Source organism: Sinocyclocheilus anshuiensis, unplaced genomic scaffold, assembly GCF_001515605.1.
Source record: "Sinocyclocheilus anshuiensis isolate Anshui unplaced genomic scaffold, SAMN03320099.WGS_v1.1 scaffold180, whole genome shotgun sequence".
Taxonomy (NCBI): Eukaryota; Metazoa; Chordata; class Actinopteri; order Cypriniformes; family Cyprinidae; genus Sinocyclocheilus; species Sinocyclocheilus anshuiensis.
Window position 1 is genome coordinate 1,015,829 of NW_015554093.1, and position 11,124 is coordinate 1,026,952.

The 11,124-nt window shown below is 40.1% G+C and overlaps 1 protein-coding gene across 2 annotated transcripts in view; it reads right to left on the reverse strand.

The window, feature by feature from the left end:
- The window catches only part of LOC107669360 (nuclear RNA export factor 1-like), an 18,706-nt gene that overhangs the window by 3,110 nt on the left and 4,472 nt on the right, over positions 1-11,124 (reverse strand). For both annotated transcript variants that reach the window (XM_016461541.1, XM_016461542.1), the window contains exons 2-13: positions 9,717-9,948; positions 9,456-9,633; positions 9,257-9,340; positions 9,051-9,155; positions 8,788-8,868; positions 8,634-8,703; positions 8,445-8,533; positions 6,352-6,459; positions 6,163-6,272; positions 1,924-1,960; positions 1,700-1,771; positions 1,559-1,614 (exon numbers count right to left, since the gene is read on the reverse strand). In XM_016461541.1, the coding sequence (XP_016317027.1) occupies positions 1,559-1,614; positions 1,700-1,771; positions 1,924-1,960; positions 6,163-6,272; positions 6,352-6,459; positions 8,445-8,533; positions 8,634-8,703; positions 8,788-8,868; positions 9,051-9,155; positions 9,257-9,340; positions 9,456-9,633; positions 9,717-9,948 (1,222 nt within the window). The remainder of the gene's footprint in view (positions 1-1,558; positions 1,615-1,699; positions 1,772-1,923; positions 1,961-6,162; positions 6,273-6,351; positions 6,460-8,444; positions 8,534-8,633; positions 8,704-8,787; positions 8,869-9,050; positions 9,156-9,256; positions 9,341-9,455; positions 9,634-9,716; positions 9,949-11,124) is intronic.

Here is an 11,124-nt window from a genome sequence, read left to right on the forward strand (position 1 = left end):
GCAGGAATGGTTTCACCAACAACTGCGTGCAAGTCGTCAGGTGCAGACACGGCATCAAAGTGAAAAGAACATTTCAAAGCTCGAATTAAGTCCATACCCATTAATGCAGAGCCACCTTTGACAATGTATAGACACGCAGGTGTTACCTTATCATGCAGTGAGACGTCTGCATGTAAACATCCAAGGACCGGAATATCCTCTTTCAAGTACGTGACTAGTTTAACTTTAGGAGCCGTGAGTGAGCAGTCCGAAAAATGTCTTTTGTACACGGCTTCAGGCGAAATTGACACTGCAGAGCCAGTGTCCACGACTAATTTAGTCTCAAATGAAAGTCCATTTGATGTTGTAACACAAACACTGCATTAAAGTTTGTAGTATTCCGAAGTATTCACAGCATCAGTCAAGAGAACAACCACGTCAGGGACTACTTCCCTAACATCCTTAGAAGAACGGCATACTTTAGAGAAATGTCCGATCTTACCACAGGTACGGCATTTGGCACGGGCAGCAGGGCAATCGGCAGCATTAGCAAGGTGATTTTTAGCTCCGCATCGATAACACATGCGATTTACTCTTCGTGTAGTATCAGCAACAGATTTTGCTCCGTCAGAACGCGACGTGCTCTTTTTCCGATGCCGAAATGGCTTGGATGCCACGGCATGAACCGAACTTTGCGCACTGAGCATGTCCGAGTTTGAAAGCGCTTGTTCCACCTGACACGCAATAGTAACAGCAGAGTCCAGCGTTAGTGACGGTTCCAACAAAAGTCTGTCTCGTACTGCTGGGGCATACGATCGCTCGACCAGCTGGTCCCGCAGCATTTCGCTCTCCATTTCAGCATAAGCACATAATGAAGCTAATTCCCGCAGAGCAGACAGGAACTGTGGAATCGTCTCATCAGCACGTTGAGAATGCTGATGAAAACGGTTTTGAGCGACCACAACATTAACTTTCGGCGTGAAATGATCTTCTAGCGCTTTCATTGCATGTTCAAATGTAGTTCCCGTATCAGGCAGGGTGTAAAACAGCCGCTGGCCTTCGGTACCCAAGCTGTGTAACAATACAGCACGCTTTCTTGCATCAGGCCAGGAGCCACCCGTAGCATTAATGGCCAGCAAATAGTTCTCGAACATTTTCCGCCAAGTAACAAAAGGAATCGCAGGCTCTCCGCTGCATGGCAGAAAAGGCGCAGGCGTAGGCAAGGAAACCATCGTCGCCAATTTGTTGTGTCCTCGGGTACTCAGTAACTGCACAAGTAAATCCTCTTAACCGTTTATTCAACAGATGCTACCTTTTTACAGAACTGTATGGCTTCTTCTTAGGGAATACTCAATAGAAGCTCTACACGTAACAATATACTGCCACCTTGTGGTTAAACTACAAAACACCACAAGCACCATAAACAATTTATTTCAAATTTAATTCAAGCACTTTCAAGGACCTATGTTTGTTTTCAAGTACTTTCCAGGCCTTGAATCCATATGTCTGAAATTCAAGTACTTTCAAGTACTTTCAAGGAGCGTGGGAACCCTGTGTATAAAGACCAAATAATACCTACTGTTGCAGGAAGCAAAGGATGATGTTCTTGATTTCTTCAGAGCAGAAGTAGCTAGCCTGCGTTTGAAGTAAAACAGAAGTTAAGCCTGAAAGCCAAATATGGGCATCTCAAAGTGAAGTATGTATGAAAACTTGACCAAACCTTGCAGGGGGGAAGAGTCGCAGGAGCAACTTCCAAATCAAAAACAATGGGAGGTGGAAGGTCGTGTCCATCCTGTTGTTTGAACAATAAACAGACAATGCATCTAATAAACAATTAAGCCAAAGAGCGAATGTGATTACATATTCACTTCTTATGGTTACCACAATTTTATGTTCTCAAGCTAATAATGTTACACCAACAGATAAACACTGTGGATTTCCTACCAGTCTGAGCAGCTTGGGGAATCGTTCCCGAATGGCACTGTCCAAAAATCACAAAGACAAAACAAGAGAGACAACGTTAGGATGCACTGCACACGTACCAATGAACAGTCCCACACAAACACTCAAAAACTTAAATCGGGCCATCTTAAGTATGGGACAAATAGGTAAAGAGTGAGTCGATCAGATTCATATTTACTTACAGATAATTATCCATCAGGCCTGAGATATTGTAAAACTGTGGATTTACACATTTTAGACATTACAGTTCAAAAGTTTGGGGTCGGTAGGATTTTTTTAATGTATACTCACCAATGCTGCATTTATTTAATCAAATATACAGTAAAAACTTGTGTAATATTATTACAATTATATAAAAATATTTGAATATAGTTCAAAATGTAATTTATTCCTTTGATGGTCATTATTCCAGTCTTCAGCGTCACATGATCCTTCAGAAATCATTCTAATATGCTGATTTGGTGCTCAAGAAACATTTCTTATTATTGTCAATGTTGAAAACAGTTGTGCTGCTTAAAATGTATGTGGAAACCTTTATACATTTTTTCAGGATTCTCTGCTGAATAGAAAATTTGAAAGAACACCATTTATTAGAATTAGAACTTTTTTCTAACATTATAAATGTATCACTCAATTTAATGAGCCTTTCTGAATATCAATTTAAGGTATTCATTTCTTAATTATCTTACTGACTCCAAACATTTGAAGAGTAGCGTAACAGTTTAAACAAACACCATTCCTTTCTTTTGAAAAAAAAGTGAAGGTTTGCTGAATACTTGATCAAGTTTGTTTTGTACTTGTGGGCATCTGAGCCATGGCACCAACGTGCCAATCACAGCGCTGTTCAAACTCCCTCCCACCCCCGGCACAGTACTTACCCTTTCACAATACTCACCACCGGTGCCCCCTACAGGCCGAAACACAGACCCACGCAGGCTGGCAAGGGATGGGGGCAGTGGGGTGTTGTGAGGTGTAGAGTTTGGTGAACATTCACACCATCAATCAATCAGTCGGTCAGTATTTTTGTTTTTTTTGCACATTTAATAAGTGTACTCAATGGAAAGGGGAGAGTTTGATATACTTGGACGAGATCTGACACCCTGTAATCATGCTGGTGGGTTCTTACTGTCAAAACTCTATGGGGCTCTTGTATTTTTTATTTATTTATTTTTTTTAAAGACAGCATCAGGCACTAGCTTATAGCTCGACAAATGTTGGCATGTTGAGTTGTGCAAACTGTTCATTGGGTGCTTTAACAGTTAAGGGGAAAAGTTAAAAAATAAAATAAATACATTTATTTTTTTATAATAGACCTAACGGAGTAAATCTGGCCATACACACGGGGGGAAAAGGACACTATAAACTTATAGATGAACCACAGTAAAACGGTAAAAGAACAGCAATTCAGTGAGAAACCAAATCAAAAGAGTGCGAGTTAATAAAATCAGGGTCAGACATTTATATATATATAAAAAAATATATATAAAAAAAAAAGGGGCAGCGAATAAACCCAGAAGAGCACAAATGTTGAACCCTGAGCTTCTGAACAGATCATAAAATGATTAAAATAAATGAGTGCTATAAAGGTGTATGGGCTGTTCACCCTACTTTATTTGGACCCTACTATTAAACTTAAGAACAGTAGGGTATTTATTCAAACAATTAATTAAAGCTTCATTTGAGCCCAGACACCTTCCGTTCCTATTTCTTATTTAGTCCGATTTGTAGTTGAGCCTATTTTATACTGAAATGAATATTTAAAAACTTGTTTCCTGTGATCCTCCTAAAGTATTTTCTTCTCAATGGTTTGTCTTTGCTGAAATGACAATCTGATGTTTTTCCCTCCAAAGTGCTCTAGGACAAGGATCATGAAAATGGTCAGTCTGACCAACTATCCTCCACCTTGGTTTCAATACAGAAACAGAGAGAGAGAGAGAGAATTGCCTCTACTCTCACTTTTCATTTTGCACCATGAAGCAAAGCTCACATTTCTGAGCAGTGCTTGGCTCAAGGTTTCTCTTAAAAACCTCCCCTCTCCTTCCCCAACCGTGGCATCTCCTCACAAACAACTCTTCTTCCTTGAATGGTCTTCATCTTCGAGACGTTGGCTGTGACCAGTTTTGCGGCTGTGCCTGCCTTAGGTTGTCCCAGAATCAAAAGGTGGGATCTTACCCGTCGTTGACTAACCAGCCTCTCACTGGCCACACAGCATCAGCAGTACTTCAGGTGTTAGGCATGTGCGGGGCGGGTGGAGGGAGGAGGGTGCCAGCATTTTAGACAGGTGGAGCACAAATGTACTTAATAGAGCATCATCTCCAATGGTTGTTCTGTCCTTGTATGCCAACTTATTCATTGGCATTCTGGGAGGTCACATGCAGAAGCTGCTGCTTAAACGGAATTTAACTAATGAAGCATTAGCTAATGAGATTTACAATATGCTAAAATGCTTTAGAAAAGCCAATCGCTATGTTCTGTGCAAAAAGCTACAGGGCCAACAGTGAGGGGACAGAAAAGAAGGTCAGAAAAAAGCAAGAATGAAGCCAAGCAGGTGTGGAAACCATAAAGATCCAGAGGTGTTGACAAACTTATGCTCCTTACTAGACTGCCACTGGAACTCGAACAAGTAAATATCATTATCACATGCCTGATGATTGAAGTAGTGGAAAATAATCAAGAGCTCACTGGTTAATAAAAATGAATACACCTGCATATTAGACAGGCTTGAATGATCATTACTTTAGCATTTGAATCACACAGAGTGGGACTTATTATTTTTTTCTTTAGAATAACACAGTGATTAGGGGCAATTAAGAAATAACACATAGTTTTCACGTGTAATAATATATATTAAAAAAAAAAGGACACTTTGTACTAAGAATGTCCTTACAAATGTCACATCAGACTCTCTCCTACCAGGTAATTACGGTTTCTCCAGAATAAATTAAAAGCAAAGTGAACCTCAACTCACAAATCTGAAACATTCAACACACTTATATATGCCAGTCTCTAATGGAGATATAACGATCGCCATGTTTTCTAGGTGTATTTTACACACTGGTTATAGAGCCCCTCTCAGTGTTGCTGTTTGTTTTGTTTTTTTAACTGAACTACAAGGGGTATGTCATTGCATATGCATGCATTCCTGTGCAAATGTGCACCAACATGCACAACTATTATTTTTCAGGCCTGAAACATACTCTACGCAAGTACGTGAACGCAGACGCTTCTGTGCAAGCTTGATTTTGTGTTGTTGGACAAACTGCAATTCATAACACAACGCATGTATGCATTACATTCTAGTGTACTTTACCAAAAATCAATCAAATTAATACCTATAGTTTTAAGAGTGTGGAGGCCTGTTACTGCCAAGTAATGTAAAGTAAATATCATTATCACATGCCTGATGATTGAAGTAATGGAAAATAATCAAGAGCTCACTGGTTAATAAAAATGAATACACCTGCATATTACAGACAGGCTTGAATGATCATTACTTTAGCATTTGAATCACACAGAGTGGGACTTATTATTTTTTTCTTTAGAATAACACAGTGATTAGGGGCAATTAAGAAATAACACATAGTTTTCACGTGTAATAATATATATTAAAAAAAAAAGGACACTTTGTACTAAGAATGTCCTTACAAATGTCACATCAGACTCTCTCCTACCAGGTAATTACGGTTTCTCCAGAATAAATTAAAAGCAAAGTGAACCTCAACTCACAAATCTGAAACATTCAACACACTTATATATGCCAGTCTCTAATGGAGATATAACGATCGCCATGTTTTCTAGGTGTATTTTACACACTGGTTATAGAGCCCCTCTCAGTGTTGCTGTTTGTTTTGTTTTTTTAACTGAACTACAAGGGGTATGTCATTGCATATGCATGCATTCCTGTGCAAATGTGCACCAACATGCACAACTATTATTTTTCAGGCCTGAAACATACTCTACGCAAGTACGTGAACGCAGACGCTTCTGTGCAAGCTTGATTTTGTGTTGTTGGACAAACTGCAATTCATAACACAACGCATGTATGCATTACATTCTAGTGTACTTTACCAAAAATCAATCAAATTAATACCTATAGTTTTAAGAGTGTGGAGGCCTGTTACTGCCAAGTAATGTAAGAGTGCATGATTGGAAGTTCTGCGCTTGGCATTTGTGTACTTGTGTATAGTATTTTTCTGGCAATAAATGGCAGAGAAGACTAACCTGACATAGTCGGCCTGGTTCTTGTAGTGTCCACATAATGGATTTCCTTCCAATTGGAGTTCCACCAGCTTCAGACCCTTCAATTTATCAAGTTCTCTCTCTGTCTTCAGCTACAAGATGACACAATGACACGACTGAAAAGCTTACAGGAAACAGTAAATCTATAGGTGTCCGAGAGCATAAACATACCTCATTATGCGACAGATTGAGAATCTTCAAGTTGGGAACTTTGTTGACAATATCTACCAAGTCATCCAGCCTGTACAACCGGTTGTTGCTCAGGTTCAGACAAATCAGCTGTGAAAGGAAAAGTTTTTTGATCACATCTATAGAGTTGAACATTAAAGGGTTATTCACCCAAAAATGAAAATTCTGTCATTAATTACTCACCCTCGTGTTGTTCCAAACCCGTAAGACCTTCGTTCATCTTCGGAACACAATTTAAGATATTTTTGATGAAATCTAAAGGGCCCTCTGACCCTCCCATAGACAGCAAGGTAACTACCACGTTCAAGGTCCAGAAAAGTACCAAGATGATCGACAAAGTAGTCCGTGTGACATCAGTGGTTCAACTGTAAAGTTACGAAGCTACGAGAATGCTTTTTTGTGCAAAGAAAACAAAAATAACAACTTTATCTGGGTCAGCGCCACCACACGCTTGCGTCATGGTACTGTCGTGAACGCGGCAATTAATTCCAGTGATTTCAAAGCTATATTTTAGCATCATTATTCCAGTCACATGGTCCTTCAGAAATCATTCTAATATTCTGATTTGCTCAAAAAATCATTATGTTGAAAACAGCAGAGTATAATTTTTTTCAGGTTTCTTTGATGAATTGAAAGTTCAGAAGAACAGCATTTATCTGAAATAGAAATATTTTGTAACATATCCAAGCTTTTGAATGGAATAGTGTATAATGTTACAAAATATTTCTATTTCAGATAAATGCTGATCTTTGGATCTTCAAAATGTTATTGTTTTTGCTGTACTTTGGATCAAATAAATACAGGCTTGGTGAGCAGAAGAGAATTCTTTAAAAAACATTAAAAATCTTACTGTTCAAAAACTTTTGACTGGTAGTGTAGGCTGATTATTTTTATAGATTGAAACAAATGTGCTTTAGCCAGTATAAAGAGTATGAAAAGTGCTCTGAGTTGCTGCAGAAAAAAAAAATTGATCAACAACAAAAACATGTTGCTGGAGACGTGCTTATTGAAAATGCAAACTGATTGTCTGCCAGCAGGAGGCACTTTGAGAGCAGTAGATCTAGCGGTTTCTCCAGTAAAGGCTGTAATCAAATCAGCTCCGCTCATGAACGCTTCTTTATCAGATAAAATGTCAAAAATGCCATCGAAACTTTTCTGAAGACAGTCCTTTCCCTTCAGAGATACATTCATATAAAACACCCGCGACGCGTTTGATTTTGAAACTTGCAGTGCTCATGTTTATTCAACGAATTCAAACGCCACAAATAAATCAATGTATGGGAAACACTGGTAATGTATATCGAAATATCGGAAATGTGTTTAAAAATCATATCACCGTTATTGAAAAAATTATATTGTGATACATATTGATATTGAATTATTGTCCAGCACTAGTTTCGAACAACACGAGGGTGAGTAATTAATGTCAGAATTTTCATTTTTGGTTGAACTAACCCTTTAAATGTACACTAATGTTTAAACGTTTAGTAAAGGGTCGTAAGATTTTTAACGTTTTCGAAAGAAGACTCATTCTCACCAAGGCTGCATTTATTTGATTAAAAATACAGTAAAACTAATGAAATATTATTGCAATTTAAAATATTTGTTTTCTATTGTTAGATATTTTAAAATGTAATTTATTCCTGTGAAAGATTTATTCCTGTCCAAAGAGGCAGTCATTACTCCAGTCTTCAGTGTCACATGATCCTTCAGAAATCATTCTAAAATGCTGATTTGTTGCTCGAGAAACATTTATTACCAAAACCATTGTGCTGCTTAATTTTTTTTTGTAGAAACCATGGTAAAATAAAAATTGTTCAGGATTCTCTGAGTAAGTTCAAAAGAACAGCATTTATTTGACACAGAAATATTTTGTTCTAAATGTCTATATAATGTCTATAAATCTAAATGTCACCGTTTATCAATATAATGTGTCCTTGTTGAATAAAAATATTAACTTTTATTTTTACTTTCAAAAATAAAGAAAGAAATCAGATGCAAACCTTTGAAAAAGCAGTGAGATTTTGATAAGAAATTTAATTTTAATGCAATCATTCCAGTAAAATATAACGTACCTCAGGAATGTTCTCCTCAATTATTTTGATAACCGCCAACATGGAGTTTCTCCGATTCAAAGTGACTTCAATATTTTGAGAAACCAAATCTGCCAGGAAAGAACAACAAATATTTGAACTACAGCCTACAACAAGCCAAACAGAATAAGTGTTTTTGTTAGGAGAAAGATGACTGCATGAATGCCCAACCTGGATCGACTCTGATGTTGTTCAGATCAAGAGCCTGCTGCGACCCATCAAAGCGCTTGGCCATGCATTGCTGCAGAAGACAGTCAGTTATTAGCCATAAATGAAATAAATGAAAAGATCCTCTTAAAGGTTGCTGCAAGTAACACTCTCTCACCTTCAAATGCTCCAGATCTGCGGCCTTCAGATCAGTGTAAATCAAAGTGGGTGGTGGGCAGCTGTTCATAATAACAGTCACCTATCCATCCAACAGATTGACACTAAATTACATTCTAGAAATTCTTAGACACATCTGTACATAAACAGGTTAATATAATTTTATATGGTTATTACTTTAGAAAAACATAATTAGAATGATGACTAAATGCCTTTTCTGCCATCTTCCAGTGTTTATGATGCATCACATATACTGAATATTACCTTATATCCTTCTTTGTCTGTTATTTTCCGTGACACTTTAAACAAAGCATTAGCAGTTGTGGAGTCTTCAACATAAAACTGGGCCTTGTTGCCATCAGTGTGATACTATGAGCAAAAAATTCAAGACGGAAAAGATTCAGCAATAAGACATACATTGATGCTTTTCTACAAGCATGCTGAGGAAATGCATTTTAGTGTAGACTTACATGAACGGCATGGAATGGCATGGAACAGACGCTCTGAAGCGAAGACAAAAGCCATTCTTTGTCATATTTCTTGCCGAAAGGAATCTGTGGCCAGACACAAATACAATCACAATGTAATATGCAGATAAGGTCACAAACATAATTTAAATTAAAGCCTAACACATTAATAACCGCTTAATTCAACATCTAAAGCACTAACAGTCATTTTAAACCAGTTCTTGCGGCCTCCATCAGAACCACCGCCACCTCCACCACTTCTGCCTCCATATCGATTGCCACCTCTATCTTCATTTCCACCTCCGCTGCCATTGCCGCTTCCGCCACCACCACGTCCACCTTTGCGATTCTGGCGATTCTGTGGCCGGCCATATGGATTGCTGAAAACAAGCATAAAATTTTGACCACTGTACTTCAACGATTATATAAGAAAATAAGTGTAATCATGTCCCAAAGTGCTTACAATCTGCGCTGGGAGCCACTGTCTTGAGAACCTTCTGCCATGGTCACATCTCCATCATCATCCTGAAGTCTAGACCGAGGACCAGGGCCGCCGCCTCCTCCTCCACCACCACCACCACCGTGACCGCCTCGATGTCTCGGTCGAGAAATCTGGTCGCTGTACAGGGGGGCTCTGAAAGGGCCTCTGCCTTTACGATTACGGTGCTTTGGTCCACCAACACGGTCATCATGCTCTGATAGATGGAAGACGAAAGACGACTGATTTTTCTTCAGATGCCAGATGATTCCGTCTGCCCTCTATCAGTGGTGGACCATAAGGACTCTGGTGATGAGTTCATGCCGACAAAATGTCCGCATTCCTCTCACCCATCGAACCTGCAGGACATCAGCCCGGCTTCTCACGTCCCCCTTCCATAGCGGAGCGGAGAGCCGAGTGCAGATGCTGGAGCGAAGGGTTCTCATGTCGCCGCAGATGCCGCACGACCCACTGTCTAAAAAGTGTGCAGCTCCCCACCTGGGAGCGGCGTTCTACCGTGTGCAAAGCACAATCACTGGCTCCTCACTCGTTCACAAGATACCAGCCCCTCATCAGCGGCTGCCGTGTTTGGAAGACACTACTCTCTCATTCACATGATACCAGCCCCACATCAGCGGCTGCCGTGTGTAGAGGACTCCGCTCTCGCACTCATTCAGGGCGATATGCAGCCCCGCTTCAGTGCGGCGACAAGCGATTCAGTCGCTTACCCACTCACCAGCAGTAAAGCGGCAAGGAGTCACCTGATGCCCCTGCTTGGAAAAGCGTGCAAAGGCAAGGAGTCACCTGATGCCCAGGCGCGCGTCTTATCAGCCTTCCAGATTTCGCTGCACTATTACGTCAGTTGTTCACGCCCCTACGAAGTGGTGTTCAACTAGGACGAATAACCATTCACAGTCTGTAGTGACAGGCGCAGATGCCGCCGCCCACACCGGTTAAAATGCACGCCAGAGGAGGGAAGTGTAGCCTACGCGATCGACCCAGCCCCCAAGCTGTCTCAAAATTGTTCAAATTTGTGTTTGATGTGTGTGTGGGATCATTAATAAAAAAAAAAATGCATACATGTGCACAAGAGAGCTCTTTCCTCCTCACTCAGTCAATGTAGCGCCGCTCGCCCTGCCTCAGAGCGGTGCAGAGCCACTGCTCACACATGTTATAGCCGCGCAGTTCAGTTGTCAGTTCCTGAGTGTGTGGAAAACTATTCCGGGAATCTCGCGCTGGTTACTCGGTGTGATAGAGCGATTACACTCCGCCCGATTCTAGATCTCAGGCCCATCAACAGAGCACACTGCAAGCGTGCGTTCAGGATGATAAAACAGATCCTGGCGCGAATTCGTACCAGTACTCTGTTCTCCCGTTTGGGCTGGCTTTGGCG